The sequence below is a fragment of the Diaporthe batatas genome (genome assembly GCF_019321695.1).
Source record: "Diaporthe batatas strain CRI 302-4 chromosome Unknown Contig00006, whole genome shotgun sequence".
NCBI lineage: Eukaryota > Fungi > Ascomycota > Sordariomycetes > Diaporthales > Diaporthaceae > Diaporthe > Diaporthe batatas.
This window is the reverse complement of record NW_025408553.1, coordinates 1,201,735-1,217,841: the sequence shown is the minus strand read 5'-3', so window position 1 is coordinate 1,217,841 and position 16,107 is coordinate 1,201,735. Positions and strand designations below refer to the sequence as shown.

Here is a 16,107-nt window from a genome sequence, read left to right as displayed (position 1 = left end):
AATATAAGTTAAAAAAGAAATCTAAAAGTTAAGAAGATAGTAATAATAATAAACAGTTAAATAAAAAAAATATAATGTAGCTAAAGCTAAAAAAGAAATTTGCGGCCTGTGTGGATTGAACACACGACTTTCAGATTTTCTTACTGAAGTACGCTTCAGTCTGACACTCTCCCAACTGAGTTAAGCCCGCTTGTTGAAAAGCAGCAAAATTGAATCACCCATAGCCCCATCCAAAGTCCCGCGCTCATTTCGTATTTGAGGACTCCATCGTAGGCCCGGGCTGGCTCGCCGCATTGACCGAGATGTTTCCAATGTCTCGGAGGAGACAGCGTGCCAATCCCCAAAATGCCCACACACTCTCAGAGCTCGAGGATGTGCGGATCCGTCGCCGAGGCCATGTACACCCTGACTTCAGGATACACTATGGCCAAGGTTCACTGCCATACGAATGCCAAGTGTTCACATATGCTATAGAAGAACACGTGCTGCCAACCAAGTGATCAGATCCACGGGCTGCCGGCGGCCGAATACATAACAACACGGGTCCACAGTGCAAGGTCAATATAGAACAGAATCCCAGAAGTTGTTCCAAACATCTGTCACATTACGGAAGAAGCTCTAATGTAGTTAGGTTATAGTTTTCCGCTTTCGTTACAACCCCCATCCTCATATCGCCGCCTTTGATATCATAAAAGCAGCCTCGTAATACATGAGAGGATATGGAATGCACGTTCTATAAGGCAGTCCTCCCAAGCTCATCCATCTCTCTCTAAGAAAAAACACCCACCACACCCATGTGCTGCGACATTTTTAACCCTGGTACTCCTGTACCTTGGACTTCTCCCACTCGCCGTCGACCAGCGCCAGGGGCACGATGCCGGAGACGTGCATGTCGGGGCCGAAGATGTGCGAGTCCAGGCCAAGCTCCTGGGTGGCCGACTTCATGTTCTTCAGACCCTCCTGCCAGTTGGGACCGGCACGACGGACCCAGATCTTGACGTTGTGCTCCTTGAGGGAGTTGGCGTATTCCCTCAGGGCGCGGATGACACCCTTGAAGGTGGAAGCGACGTTGGTGAAGTTGGCGATACCACCTCCGATGAACAGCACCTTGCCCTGCTCGGACACTGGTGCGCGCAGCATCAGGTCCAGGACGGTGCGGGCGTAGTGGAAGGTCTGCGACTCGGTGGGCGCACCAGAGTACTCACTATTGCATCATTAGCGTCAGGCCCGAGGTTTTCCATCTTCACAGTCGAGGGGGTCGGCTCATCTTACCCGTAGTTGGCGAGCTCGTCGGCGAAGCCAGCAGAAGCAATGGCATCGGCGTACACGACGGAAGCACCACCACCAGCGACCAGGGTCCAGATACGCCCGTTGGGGTTCAGGACGGTCAGCTTCAGCGAAGCACCGGTCTTGGCGTCCAGCTCAGCAATGTAAGCCTCCTCCTTGGACAGCTCACGGCCGAAGGGAGCAGGGAACTCCATTGGTGGTCCGGCATCGACGTTGACGGCACCGTTCTTGGACGCAACGTTGGTCAGGCCCAGGGCGGCAGGTGACCGGGCGATGGCCCACTTGACACCACACTCGAAGTCTGCGGTCTGGTCCAGCTTGGCAGCCAGGTCCAGGAAGTGAACCGAGGCGGATGTGGCATCCTCGTTGGGGATGACAACGAGGGGGTTGATCTCAAGGTAGGTGAACTGGCAGTCGACGTACACGGCGTACAACCGTGTGATGAAGTCAACCAGGACATTGTGAACACCCTTGGGGACGTCGGCGAGCAGAACGCTGGCGATCTCCTCGTTGGATGGGTACTGGGAGAGGTCGACGGGAATCAGAAGCTTCTTGGCCTTGGCATCGACATCACCGACATCGACACCACCCTCGTGTGTGAAGAGGATCCAGTCGCCCTGGAAAATGAGGTGGATTAGCAGGGTGCATCGTGGATAGGGCAAGAATCCGAGCGGTTTAGGAAGGTGCCGCGAGCATTCGGAACAGATTGGGAGCGGGAGGCCGGATGCAACGGTATCAGGGAGGGCTAGAGGTGGTTGATGCCGGCCCGCAGTTCGGGCTTGCAGACCGCTCAGAGTGCCCCTTTGGCCCTTCCGTTCGTCCGCAAACTAGACCTGCACGGGAGCCAAATTGCCTGGGTATCCACCGGCACGGAACGAGGCCAATTTTGGGCACTTATAAAGCCAAGCAGTCTCCCCGGCCTCCTCCTCCATCCACTCCCACAAGAATACTCGCGGACGGACAACCGGAAAAATGTGATCAAGGAGCAATCGCCAGGACCAACTCATTTCGTGGGTGTGCTCGCACTTGCAGTCAACCCATGACCGGACGGCCTCGCCGCCGCATCCATTGGCCGAAAGGATCCCATCGAACAATCAAAATCAAGGACGGATGAAACTCACATCTCGGACTGAGTTGATGTTGATGTAGTACTCAGTGCCCTCAGGGTGAGGGACGAAAGGCTCGACGAGGAACTGACGCAGGACACCCTCGACGTGCTCGACCTTCTGGACCTTGCCGGCGCGCTCAGCAACCCAGGCCTTGGCCTCGGCCCAGGTCTTGTTCAGGGCCAGGAGACCGCTCTTGCCTCGCCTCTTGATCAGCTGGTCAGGCTTCGCGACGAACTTGGCGCCGTCCTGGAGCAGCCATGGGTAGGTGACCTCGGCCTGGTTCAGGACATCCTCGACGGCCGCGTCCTCTGGGAAGTACAGAGAGGCGAGCCTTGGGGGAGCGTTGTGCTTGGTTGGCTGCGGCAGAGGAGAGGGCTTGATGACGGGGGCGCGGGTGAGGTGGTAGTTGAGGATGGCCTTGCCATCGGCCTCGGTGATGGACTTTGCGGACATTTTGACGCGAGATCAAGGTATGTAGTTGTGGTGTTGTGAAGTGAGTCTTTCCCCTATGGACCGTCGAAATCCACAGTCGCAAGGTCAACAAAGAGCTTGTGAATCGGGAACCCGCTCTGGATTTCCTAACAACACGCACGTTAGCATCCAGATTCCCAGCTGAGCGTGGCATTGGCCCTGACGCCAGAAGAGCGAGGCGAAGAAGCAACAGAGGACCAGCCCGAGAAGGCTGGAACTGGGCGCACGAGGCCAGCCGATCCAATTTGCGCCAGACGAGTTCTGAGTTCTGAGGCCGTCCAGGGGTGAGAACTGGCGAGGGGCATGAGGCGCATGATGCGCGACCTGCTCTCACGAGGGACAATGAGTGGGTGGGAGCGAGCTCACAATTGAAGTCGAGATGGCACAGCTTGAGGAACTGTGGCAGGAAGGTGTATGGCGACGAGATGAGTGTCTCCGTTGATTGAGTCTTGAGAGGACCGAATTGTTTGCTCAAGGTTGCAAGTGTGCCTGTTCAAAAAATTCAAGGACGAAGACCGGGCTCGGCTGAGCTGGATTTGGGGGGTGGACTTGAAAGCGGGCGCGGGCGTGGAGGGAGGACAAGGTCGGGGAGCTCCAAAAGTTCACCTCAGCACGCTGGGCCGCGGGCAGGGTTCAGTGCTGAGAACTTCCCACAGCTGGTGTGCGAATGGGCGGGGACTGGAGGGGGAATTGCTGAGTGGCATGCAGGGGCCCAGCCCACAAGGGGGGGACGGCAACAGGTACAAGAGCCCACCCCGGACAAAAAGCTTTGGGGTGGTCCCAATCGGTGGGCGGTCTAAGTGGACAAGTACCGGTACATTGGCACAGTCGCCTAGCACACCCGAGCTGCAACGACCACCACCACCCAGCGGCGGACGGAGAGGGACGATCAGGGGTCGGACTGCGAAAAAAAAAAAAAAAAAAGAGAAGATGCAGCAGAGAGAGCAACACCGGGATCCAAGACCAAAGAGAAGGATGCACGACCAACACAAGCGACCACCTGGATGGGCCGTTACGCAGCAATCCTCGCAGGTTTGTACGCTTCTCGTCCTTTACGTCAGCAGCAAGTGCATCGCGGAAGCCCAGAGAGGAAGCCCGTGGAAGAAACGCCAGGTCGTCAGCCGCGGCAAGGATGCAAAACTTGCCTTTCGGCACCCGAGTCATTTGTACCGCCCGCCTCGACAAGCCCGACCGACACAGACTGGCAGACACAGCAGCCTTTCTGTGTGCTGTTGTCGCTGCTGCCAGACCCCCAAGATGCATTGATGGACAACACACCTTGTGTTTCGGCATCCTGCTCTGACTCAGCCTTGCGAGCTACCCGTCGTTATTCTCGGCACGAGGCGAGAGTGTGCAGTAGTATCTGCTCCTTGTCTGCTTGTCCCACCTGAGTCCGCCGGCCATCGGAAACCAGACTGGGGACAATCCGAGTCGATGCTCAGTGCTCAATCTCCCTCCAGTCGGTTATCTTGATACGGGCTGGAATACTTTCCCTTCTTGTCCCATCTCGGCCCTTGCGATGCTCAAGGTTCTGGGCTCGGAGAAACTGTCAGTGAGCACCGGGCTGACTACGACACGAGCGAGCCCGTTGGCTTACTCGGTGCCCGGGTGCCCGACCGGACTGCTTGCTTACTGACTGTTTCGGCCCAGGATGCATCCTGCTACGACTACTGCCGTGGGTTCTCTAGCCGTTGCCTCTCTAGTGCGGCAGTTGGCCGATTTGCAGCGCAACGATCTGGCTCATGCGAGGGCATCGAGTGGTGCCACCGTGCCTTTTGATATCTGGGGCCTCCATCTCCCATTGTTTGATGACGATCCTCCCCTAACTCATGTTGGCAGCCCTAGCGCCACGGGTAGAGGGCCGAGTAAATTTAGCTGCCACCGCGGGCCTGCAGGCATGCGGCTTGTTCCTTTGATATTGAGCTGTTCGGTTATCAGTGTGACGGTCGGTAACGGTCGGTACTGAGTAGTCCACTCGGTTCTCAGTCAGTCAGTCCGCCAGCCAATCTGCCGTGGGGTCACTTAATAATCCACCATCAAGTGATGTGAAGGTCCGACTCCGAATAGAGTGAGCAGCAAGGATTGTACCGGTCGGCACGTTTCCAGTTCGGCGGGTTTCCAGGTCTTCTTGCGGTGGTGCTATCTCGGGTTTGGGGCAGCCTGGCAGCCTGGGTGGGAGGTGCGACGATTGGAATCCAGCCCGTTCCTTCTCTTGCGCCCAGCTCGGGGATGCGAGTGCAGTGCACCTAGCGCTGCCCTGCAGGGACTCTCAAGTACCGGTACACTCCACCTTGGCACGGTCCACTGGCGCGGGCAGGGATCTGAGCTGGATCGGAGGTACCTACCCTTGCGAGCTCATCGTATTTTTCAACAAGAACTGAGCCAACAGACCAGGAACTTCCCCAACTTTTTCAGAGGTCACCAATGCCACACTGCCATGGGCTCGTAGCAGCTGTGCCAGTTAGCCTCCAGCTCCCACCTCAGCTCAGCTCAGCGCCGCCGCAGGACTTGGGAAGGGGGAAAAAGTGACGACCAAAGCGAAGGGGTCAGAGCAGACGGACCAGGAATTTCCAACAAACAGGACAACTCTACGGTTACTAGCACAATCAAGCTGATTCGGGATCGGCACTGTCGCAAGAGCAGCAGAAGAAGCCCGGGACAAAGTGGGCACCACCAGTACTGCCTCCCTCTCTCTCATCGCCGCTGCCCCTCGCATGCTTTCCTCGTCGCATCGATCTCTCCCACCCCCCCCGTCCACCCACCCTTCCATCCCACCAGACCACGCTTCAGCTCCACACCCGACAGGTACTTCCTCCCTTTGACCCCTGCCTGCCCGCCCGTCTGCTCTCCCAATCGCTCCATCTCTGCCTCTGACCAAAGCACCGCAACAAAAAAACTCCCCCCCTCTCAATTCACATACCCACTCCTGGCCATTGAGTCTTCTTTCCTGACCTCGCTTCAGCCTCAGTGAACTCGATACTCTTCACAGCTCTAGGACTGCTAGACCGAAGAATTGACACAGGTATGCGCTCCCCTCATGTGTTGTTTTGCTCCGTCCTGTTCTTCGTCTGCTTGGTTGCGCTGCGCAAGCTGTGTTCGGGTGGTTCTGTCTGTGGCAGTGGCTAGCTCTCCGGGATCTGGAATGGCAGACCTCGAGAGCCCATGCTAGAACTCCAGCACGCTGTTTTGCGAAAATATGTTCCAACAGCAAGAGCAGCTTGGGAAACGCCGTTGATTCAGGCGGTAAAGTGACCAAAGCGCAGGATTGCAACAAGGACCGAAGCCAAGCTGACACAGTGCTCTCACCAGGCCTCCCCTTCAAGTTGTTCTAGAAGCCAACCCTTCAGATACCCAGAACGACCATGTCTACGGCTCCTGTGAACGGCACGGCAGGCAAGGGCCTGTCTGCCAACGACAACATCACCCGTTTTGCCGCCCCAAGCAGGGCCCTCAGCCCTCTCCCCAGCCATGCCCTGTTCAACGACAAGACACGATGCTTCGTCTACGGCATGCAGCCCCGTGCCGTCCAGGGCATGCTGGACTTCGACTTCATCTGCAGGCGATCCACACCGTCCGTCGCCGGCATCATCTACACCTTCGGTGGTCAGTTCGTGAGCAAGATGTACTGGGGCACCAGCGAGACCCTCCTGCCCGTCTACCAGGAGGTGGAGAAGGCCGTGGCCAAGCACCCCGACGTCGACGTTGTCGTCAACTTCGCTTCCTCCCGAAGTGTCTACAGCTCTACCATGGAGCTGATGCAGCACCCTCAGATCAAGACCATTGCCATCATTGCTGAGGGTGTGCCAGAGCGAGTGAGTAGACCCGGATCCAACACTGCCATGGTGCGTTCTGCCGCTAACTTGCCCTTCAGCGTGCCCGTGAGATTGCACACGTCGCCCACCAGAAGGGTGTCACCATCATTGGCCCTGCCACTGTCGGTGGCATCAAGCCCGGCTGCTTCAAGATCGGTAACACTGGTGGTATGATGGACAACATCGTTGCCTCCAAGCTGTACCGCAAGGGTTCCGTTGGCTACGTCTCCAAGTCTGGTGGCATGTCCAACGAGCTGAACAACATCATCTCCAACAACACGGATGGTGTCTACGAGGGTGTGGCCATTGGTGGTGACAGGTACCCCGGAACTACCTTCATCGACCACTTGCTGAGGTACCAGGCCGACCCTGAGTGCAAGATCCTGGTGCTCCTGGGTGAGGTTGGTGGTGTCGAGGAGTACAAGGTCGTCGAGGCCGTCAAGCAGGGTGTCATCACCAAGCCCATTGTCGCGTGGGCAATTGGTACCTGCGCCAGCATGTTCAAGACTGAGGTTCAGTTCGGACACGCCGGTTCCTTCGCCAACTCCCAGCTCGAGACCGCCGCCATGAAGAACAAGACGATGGCTGAGGCTGGCTTCCACGTTCCCCCCACCTTCGAGGCCATGCCCGAGGTCCTGAAGAAGGTCTACGACGACCTCGTCGCCAATGGCACAATCAAGCCCCAGGCCGAGCCCGCCGTGCCCAAGATCCCCATGGACTACTCGTGGGCACAGGAGCTCGGCCTCATCCGAAAGCCTGCTGCTTTCATCTCCACCATCTCCGACGACCGTGGACAGGAGCTCCTGTACGCCGGCATGCCCATCTCGGACGTGTTCAAGGAGGAGATTGGTATCGGTGGTGTCATGTCCCTCCTGTGGTTCCGCCGCCGCCTGCCTGACTACGCCTCCAAGTTCCTGGAGATGGTCCTCATGCTTACGGCCGACCACGGTCCTGCCGTGTCCGGTGCCATGAACACCATCATCACCACCCGTGCTGGCAAGGACCTGATCAGCGCGCTGGTCAGCGGTCTGCTCACCATTGGTTCCCGTTTCGGTGGTGCCCTTGACGGCGCTGCTGAGGAGTTCACCAAGGCCTTCGACAAGGGCCTGAGCCCGCGTGACTTTGTCGACTCGATGCGCAAGGCCAACAAGCTCATCCCCGGTATCGGCCACCGTATCAAGTCGCGCAACAACCCTGACCTGCGTGTCGAGCTGGTCAAGGAGTTTGTCAAGTCCAGGTTCCCCAGCACCAAGCTGCTCGACTACGCCCTGGCTGTCGAGACCGTCACCACGTCCAAGAAGGACAACCTGATCCTGAACGTCGACGGCTGCATTGCTGTCTGCTTCGTCGACCTGCTCCGCAACTGCGGTGCCTTCAGCAGCGAGGAGGCTGAGGACTACCTGTCCATGGGTGTCCTGAACGGTCTGTTCGTGCTGGGCCGTTCGATCGGTCTGATTGCCCACTTCCTGGACCAGAAGAGGCTGCGCACCGGCCTGTACCGCCACCCATGGGACGACATCACGTACCTGCTGCCCAGCCTCGCCCAACAGGGACGGCCAGGCGGCGAGGGCCGTGTCGAGGTGCAGGTGTAAGAAGAGTTTGCGGAAGGAAAAGGCACATATCTAGAAGCGGGAGCCAGGATGGATGTTTCACACTTTTCATGGAACCTCGTGTAGTAATGATTAGCTCTGGGCCGGGTCTGATGTGATTGTTAAACAATTAGAAGGGAAATGGAATTTCATGAAGACGCAAGATATAGACTGTGTACTGATCGGATGCAATATGCGAGCTCTTGACTGCTGCAGTAAGCCATGCGTGCTGGCTAGCATCCAGCTAGCAAGTACTAGATACCCGTAGACGCGGTCACTCACTCCCACTGTGGAAGGGAGATGCGCACGGACCAGCGGCGGGAGTTGCTCGCCTGCCGGGACCTGTGATTTTTTGGAGGGACCGTCACCATTTCGATTCTCCAGAGAGTCGATATGCACCAACGAAACTGCATTGACTGACATCTTTTGCCCCGACGGACCAATTCAACTGGCAGCGGATTTCCAGCAGGGTTCGTTGTCACGCCAATTGTTTCTCGCGGTCCCTCTGAACGGGGGCGCAAAGGTATGGACAGGAAGAACCCATGTACCGAGTATAAATAAATAGGGCACTTGCATGACCACGGAACTCACACGACCTTGCCCTCTCGTCTAGGAAGACAAGTCTGCTCTCCCACCACAGCACACCAAGTCGACTCGACGAAGCTGCCCGCGCTCCCGACGGCTCCCGACCTACGGCCCTTCCACCCACCGAGCAGTCGTGTCCAAACCACACGCGCGCGAGCCCCCATCCATCCGCCGCCCTACAAAACCAACCCACCACACACCAACATGTCCTCCCCAGCAACAAGAGCCGCCGCCGGCGCGGCGGCGGCAGCGTCAGCAGCGACGAGAACAGCAGCAACAGCAGCCCCAACGTCATACTTCCGCATCACCCTCCACCGCTCGGCCATCGGCCTTCCCGAGCGCACGCGCGGCGTCCTCGCCGCCCTGGGGCTCCGCCGCCGCTGCCAGACCGTCTTCCACCCGGCCGAGCCGCAGTTCGCGGGCATGATCATGAAGGTCAAGGAGCTCGTGCGCGTCGAGGAGGTCGAGAGGCGGCTGAGCGCCGCCGAGCTGCGCGCCGAGAGGACGCCTGACCCCGGGTTCTGGGTGGAGCGGCGGGCCGGCGAGGGCGGGGAGGCGGCCGGGCTGTGATGTGGCGGCCGGGCGGGGAGAGGTGTCGGTGCGTTTTCGGTGCTCGTGGGGAGGGGGGTGGAGGTGAGTGGGTGAGGTGGACGGAGTTGGCTGCCTTGGGTGGTATCTGGGGTACTGGAAGATGGGAAGGTGCCCCGATCGGTGCTCGTCGTGGGGGCGTGCGAGATGCTATGCTGAAAATAGCATCAGTACGGCTGGGTACAATGCGCTCGGTGGGCCGCCACCGTCTACAGGGGAGCTCATTCAAGGCCCATGAGGATATGTTCGACTGCCTGCATACCCGTCCCGCTCTTGCTGTGTCAGGTGGCAATGACGAAGCGGAGCCACGATACGATATCCAGCTCCATCTGTGTACAAATCAAGCCTAGAAGAATACATACCCCTATCAAAGGGCGCAAGCTGTCACGTCACGCACGGTGAAGAAGGACCATAAAGACTACTTGTACCAGAGTTCCTTTTGATTACTTATTGTACGTCAACACTGTATGAGTCCAGGGCCGTGAACGTTACTGCGCAACATTGCCTTGTCGACGAGGACCAAAGGCGGCAGTTATCAAAGCCCTAGAACTAAAGCCTCCCTTCCAATCAATCATGCCTGCGTCTCAAAGCCTCAACGGTCCACTGCGCAGAACAACACCACCCCAACAACAATTAAGAGGTGGCAGTGACCAGGACTTCCCGAGGCGCAGGTCCGCTCTTCAGAGCAACAATTCCCCCCTCTCGCATCTCAGCTCTCATCCAATACTGTTCGCAAACCATGGCGGTCACTGTCGACGATGCCTCAAACTGTCATAAGGCAATAATAGTAGTGACAGAGCCTCTGAAAAGAAAACGAAAACCACCTGTCCAGCATGGAATGCCACAACTGTGTCGTGTCTCCCGTCCAACAACGGACGAAGAACCATGGTCGTACTTATCTCGTCGCGTCGAGATCAGACAAAAAGTCCCAGACTGGCCACAATACCACACTCCCCTCATTTTTGTGCTCGAACAATTTTCGAGAAATTTGTGATAATCACGGCAACCGTGACCAAAAGTTCGGTGGACCTCGATTTGGGGAAGAGGATGTCCTCCCACCTTGTTAAAGTCTGACCTTCTCGAGGCCTTTTCAACGTGATCTGCTGCTTGGATGACAAGATCGTAGTGATAGGGGTAGGTGGGAAAGGCCAGTCGATATCGTCGCCCAGCCGAGTGAGCATCAAGTAAGTGTACATGTTTGATACAATTTTTTTTTGTCTTTTTCGATTGGGTTGTGCTTTGGGGTCTCTCGTTGTAGTGCACCATTTGCGTGCTGGCACCGTAGCCTTCGAGTATGATGCCATGTGACTTGTGTCGTTGTGCCGCACTCGAAGCGACTCAAGTTGTGGTAGAGAGATTTAGCTTGCAGCGGCCGCCATCAAATTTGAGTGACCGCAATGCTTCGCCAATGTCGATGTCATCAGTCGATCGACGCTTGGTACACATGATGGAGAAGTTGTAAGGTTAACGCCTCTTGGACGAAGACGCCGTAGACTGCGACCCGCTACCCTTCTTGCTTCTCTGCGGGGGATACGGTTCCTCGATCTCGTAACCAGTGATTCGCTTGGGCTTCTCCTAGGAGCTCTTGGCTTTGTCCTGGTATTCAGGGCCGGGAACCTCGTATTCGCGAACGAAGTACTTCTGGGCGTTCTTGCTCAGCCAGTTGGTGAACTTGGTCAGTTCCTCGCGAAGGCGGCTGACAGACTGCTGGTCCATGTTGGTCTGGGCAAGCAGCTCGGGCAGTGACACTAAAGAAGAACTTAGTTTCATTTCTCATGTAGTGGCGGAGAGATTCATCACAACGAACCAAGTAGTCGGCAAAGATGCTCGCCGCCGTAAACGCTGCTCGGGCCTCCTCCGTCTTTCTCATTCTCCCACTGTGGGAGCAACTCAGAGTACTGCAATCGCTCGAAGCTGGGGAACAAAATTAGCTAGGCCCGTCACATGCGGCAAGGCTTTGATAGGTGCAGACTTACCGATAAAGAAGGATCCTGCCAAGGGCACGGTCGAAGTACTCGCGAAGGCCGGCCATCGTCTCTTTGAGAATATCGATCTGAGCAGAGTCTTCCTCGCGCTTTGGCATCTCATCGTCCAGGTAGTCGTTCAGAATCTTGACGACTGGCTGCTCATGTGGCAGCGGCACGAGCTGGGAGTCCTTGGTGACATGCTCCCAGTCGTCCACGAGGATGCCCTTGATAACATCTGTCATGACAAGTTTGATCGACGGTCGAGCGTGAAAGGATTCTTCCTGTGATTTTGTTTTGAGGTTAAGATCAGGATAATCATATGTCATCTCCCAGTTCAAGTAAGTGTTGCTCATCCAGGTGGGCTCCCAGGGATAGTTGAGCCAGGGGTCATCCGGTAGAGCGGTGCCCTCGGAATCAACACGCATCGAGTCAATCGCCCTCAGAATCTGGGGGTTGCCGGCAGGCTTGCGCCACTTGGGACCCTCGTCTGATGAACGCTGCAACTTTGCAGGCGGCTCCTGGGCGTCTTCAGTCTCCTTCCGCGCTTGTTTGCCCTTGGGCTGCAACTTTACAACCTGGGCCTCCGCTTCCTCACTCAGCTGGCGGCTTCGACTTCTTGTGATTCGGCCGGGGTAGGAGGACTGCATCTTCTTGGGTTTTACCGCCGTGTTCTCGCCAGTCTTGAGCTGACCGAATTGCCGCACTTCCGAGGGTTGTTGATCCGGCCCTTCCTGGTCCTCAGAGACCTCCTCAATGGAAGGCAGTATGCTGGGGGGCTGGCTATTGATAGTGCCCACTGTGCTGTCGGACACATGTGTAGAGCCCTTGATGGCGGATTCCTCGTTGGCGGATTCCTCCTTAGTAGGACCGTTCTCGGAAGGACTCTTCTCAGCAGAGGCCCCCTTGGTAGACTTGTCCTTGGTTGAAATAGCTTTCGGCTTGCATACTCGCTTTGCTGGGCGGCTCTCTTGCTCTACACCCTTGTCGGCAGACGCCTTCACTGCCTCCTCGCTGTCCTCACGAGCTCGCTTCTTGGTTGGCTTTCGTCCATCAGGAAGGGTGCCCGCTGCGCTAGCGGACGGCTGAGTAGAGTCCTTCTTAGAAGAGTCCTCCTGGGTAAGGTTCTCCTGGGTAAGGTTCTCCTGGGTAAGGTTCTCCTGGGTAAGGTTCTCCTGGGAAGACTTCTTGGTTGAAGCGATCTTCAGCTTACGTGCTCGCTTCGTTGGGCGGCTGTTTTGCTCTGTATCCTCGGCAGGCTGCTCCTTGGCTGCCTCCTGATCGTCTTCGCGAGCTCGCTTCTTGTTTGACTCTCGTCCGTTGGGAATGGTGCCGACAGAGACTTTCTCGATGTCATGCACGCTTGAGAGTTCGGCGTTGGTGGTTCCAGCTGCGATGTCAGAGCCCTTGGGAATGGTGCCGACAGAGACTTTCTCGATGTCGGTCACGCTTGAGACTTGAGCGTTGGAGGTTCCAGCTGCGTTGTCAGAGCCGTTGGTAAAGGTGCCGACAGAGACTTTCTCGATGTCAGGCACGCTTGAGACTTGGGCGTTGGAGGTTCCAGCTGCGTTGTCAGAGCCGTTGGCGGAGCCCATCCCCTTCCTCTTGAAGGTAAGCTTTAGTCTGCACGGCCGCTTCACTGGGCGGCTCTCTTGGTCGTCATTCTTCTCAGAAGACTCTTTCTTTGTGACGTCCTCGCTCTCTTCGCGAGCGCGCTTCACAGGTGCTTTCCTGCCATCAGGAGCGTAGACACAATCGAACCCTCTTCTGCGACAGGCATCGCAGGGCGTGCCCCCGGTGCATCGAGTCTTGTGCGACCGGCAGGGATCACAGGCTTTGGTGGCCCTGGGGAGTTTGACAGCTTCGGACTTATCTTTGCCCTCGCTGCTGTTGACAGGCTTGGTTGATGCCGCCTTGCTTGTAGCAGCCTCGGTTGCTGCAGGCTTCTTGGGGAGCGCAGGCTTGGATGCGGTAGCCTTAGTAGCAGTGATGGCTTCAGGCTTGGGAGCTGCAGGCTTGGATACGGTAGCCTTGGTAGCAGCTGCAGGCTTTGGGGCTGCAGGCTTGGGGGCTGCAGGCTTTGGGGCTGCAGGCTTGGATGCGATAGCCTGAGTAGCAGTGGTAGCTTCAGGCTTGGGAGCTGCAGGCTTGGATACGGTAGCCTTGGTAGCAGCTGCTGGCTTGGGAGCTGCTGACTTCTGAGCTGCTGGCTTCTTGGGGGCGACAGGCTTCTGTGCTGTCGACTTCTTGGGCACCGCAGTGTTCTTGGGCGCAACGGTAGTGGATGCGTCCGGCTCGGCTGCTGCTGGCTCCAGGACATCTGCGCGAGCGCGTGGAAGGTCGTTGCCAATGGGCTCATCACCCACTGATCTGGCCTTGGGGTAGACGCTGTTCAAAGCAGCCTGGTAGGCATCATTGTAGGACACGGAACTGCGTACAGGGCGACTCATGTACGCGTTGCAGTTCATGGCCGCGCGCGTGTCGCGCATGAAGGAGTTGAAAGGAGGGGCGCTGTGCAGCCTGGTTCTGCCTGGGTCTTCCTCTGCCTCAGGTGCGATGACCAGAGCGGCATCGCCATCTGGGCCCTGACCATCGGGTAGTGCGGCGGCGGCGGCCTTAGCGGCCTCAGCGGCCTGGGAAGCCTGAGCAGCCTTCAGGCGGGTGTTGCGAGTGTGCGGAGGCGGGGCCATGGTGGATCTGATCTTTGCAGCAGCACGTTTCGCTCTGCTGATGACTGCCTTCTTGGCCTTTTCCACTGTGGTGGTTTTCTTGACGATGGGATTGGGGAGTGCTTCCTCACTCTCGCTTGGGCAGTTCTCTTCCATGAACCTGCGCAGCTCCGCGTTGAATGCCTCCCTGTCTTTTGGGGGAATACCGGCGGTCATTTCGTCCTCGTCCTCCTCTTCTGGGGTCGGCTCTTTCTTCTTCCTCCCTCGCTTCTCTTTCAGAGGCCAAGGGTCAATGTAGTCGTCGGCCTTCGATGTGCACTTCACTTCCCCATTTGTGGTTGTGAAGTAGTGGTTGTTGAGGGCCTCTTGGGAACCAGGATTGGACTGGGGTTGGGAAAGAGATGCAGGGGGCAATCTGGAGAGATTGTCGTATTTCAGACCAGCTTTGTACCAGGACGCCTCTTTCTTGACGAAATCTGGGTCGTATTCTGGTTCCATCAGGCCGATATGAAGTGTGTGGTTAGGACCCGTTTGGAACGGTCCGGACCTGGTGATGATGGAGATGCGGTCGGAGGGGTGATCAGACGGGCAGATTGAGGGGGTGGGATTGATGCAGGACGAGAATCAACGACGCCCGTGAGAGAACAGCGCGCTTGAAGATGTTGACTGTCGGATTGCTCAATTGTAGAGGTGAAAGAAGGTGGTCTCCCGGCGTAAACACAACCTCGTTTGTGGTGGTGTTGAGGGGAGGGGTGAGAGGAGAAGGGCTGCGTCGCGAGTAACGCGTCGATGAGATTGACGAGATTGATGCGATCGTTTTGATCGTTCAGAATTGATCAGGACTCACGAACGAGCAATGCTGAAGCTTTGTAGAGCACTCCTTAAGCCTGAGCGAAGGTTGTGTTGCAGAGCTTGCTGTGCGATTGTTGTTGTCGAAGTTGAGGTGGGCAAGGTGGGCAAGGTGGGAAGCTGGAGTTGGGTTGATTGACGTCGCAAGATGAACGACAACCTTTGCCTGGTAGCCTGCCTAGTGGGGTCTTGCAGACTAACGCTCAACTGGGTGAATTGATGGTGCAAAAGTGAGTTCAACCTTTGCGAGGGTAGTGTTGAGTGAGGTTGGCGTTTGGTCGCTCGGTGTGTCAAACCCAGCAGCGAGGCGAGTGTTGACGTCTGATCTTGGGGCCTTTCGCCCAGAAGCCTCAAACAGAATCTCCCACAGCCGTAGGAAAGTCGCCGTAAAAACAAGCTTCGGATTTTCAAGGCAGCCTCTAGCAGCTTTGGCACGAAAAGCGCGAGTGATGCATTTGGGATCCCTGGGTTTAAATACCTCCACTCTAGCCGAATCCCAACAGCACTCGGGAGGAGACACCCCATTCACTGCCAGCCCAATGGCATGATTCAAGACGGAGACACAATGGAAAACAATATAAGATGGAGGGGTTCACAATAGGAAACGGACTTGGTACTCACATTCTCCAAGTCGAAATCTCTCTTCCGGCCCCGTCCAGACATGGTGGCCGCAGCACCCGACCTCTCCTCGCTACCGCGAGCCGAGCTGAAGTCGCTACCATTCTTGAGACCTGCCTTCTTCGCCGGCCCAGACTTCTTCTGCATGCTCGCGCGAGCCTGCTGGTTGAGCTGGGCTGCAAGCTCGCGGTTCTCATCATTCAGTTTGCGGATCCGGTCCTGAGGCACCCAGTCATCCCAAGTTGCCTTCCAACCCTTGTAATGAATCTTGTAGCGGAAGCCACCCTCCTCAGTGGAATCGATCTCAATGATCTTGGCCTCGTACAGCATGTCATGATGGAAGCACAAGACCTTCTCGTCCTTGGCGTAAGGGGGAGCCGCTGGTTTGGAGGCGGGCGCCATGTCGGCGACAATGTGCCAGCTGGCAGTAAACGGGCAGCTATGGAAGGGGAACAAGGGTTGACGAGTATGAAAGCACGACTGGTCTCCAGCAAAGTCTGTGTCAATCGAGGATACGAGGTATGTTGGTTGAGGAGGCAGAAGTTGGTCGTCGAGGATCAAAGTGA

General features: G+C 56.9%; 4 protein-coding genes across 4 annotated transcripts; 2 read left to right on the top strand and 2 right to left on the bottom strand.

Annotated features, from left to right (window-relative positions):
• Nucleotides 1-588: 588 nt before the first annotated feature.
• On the bottom strand, nt 589-3,777 carry KVR01_005769 (uncharacterized protein). The gene is made up of 4 exons (XM_044791918.1): nt 3,234-3,777; nt 2,409-2,974; nt 1,273-1,904; nt 589-1,204 (listed from the first exon to the last, which is right to left on the bottom strand). Exons 2-4 carry the CDS (start codon nt 2,847-2,849, stop codon nt 811-813), a joined length of 1,467 nt encoding a protein of 488 aa, XP_044644572.1. The 5' UTR covers nt 2,850-2,974; nt 3,234-3,777; the 3' UTR covers nt 589-810.
• A 30-nt stretch (nt 3,778-3,807) lies between these two features.
• KVR01_005952 (uncharacterized protein) lies at nt 3,808-8,429 on the top strand. Its single transcript, XM_044786710.1, has 5 exons — nt 3,808-5,204; nt 5,257-5,672; nt 5,830-5,889; nt 6,177-6,679; nt 6,739-8,429. The coding sequence occupies exons 4-5, from the start codon at nt 6,230-6,232 to the stop codon at nt 8,269-8,271; spliced, it is 1,983 nt and encodes a 660-aa protein (XP_044644755.1). The 5' UTR covers nt 3,808-5,204; nt 5,257-5,672; nt 5,830-5,889; nt 6,177-6,229; the 3' UTR covers nt 8,272-8,429.
• A 628-nt stretch (nt 8,430-9,057) lies between these two features.
• Nucleotides 9,058-9,423, top strand: KVR01_006226 (uncharacterized protein; the record flags this gene model as incomplete). Its single annotated transcript, XM_044785993.1, has 1 exon — nt 9,058-9,423. One exon carries the CDS (start codon nt 9,058-9,060, stop codon nt 9,421-9,423), a length of 366 nt encoding a protein of 121 aa, XP_044645029.1.
• Nucleotides 9,424-11,016: 1,593 nt separating this feature from the next.
• On the bottom strand, nt 11,017-14,572 carry KVR01_006399 (uncharacterized protein; the record flags this gene model as incomplete). The annotated part of the gene is made up of 3 exons (XM_044790205.1): nt 11,017-11,189; nt 11,249-11,355; nt 11,418-14,572. The coding sequence occupies 3 exons, from the start codon at nt 14,570-14,572 to the stop codon at nt 11,017-11,019; spliced, it is 3,435 nt and encodes a 1,144-aa protein (XP_044645202.1).
• Nucleotides 14,573-16,107: the final 1,535 nt, after the last annotated feature.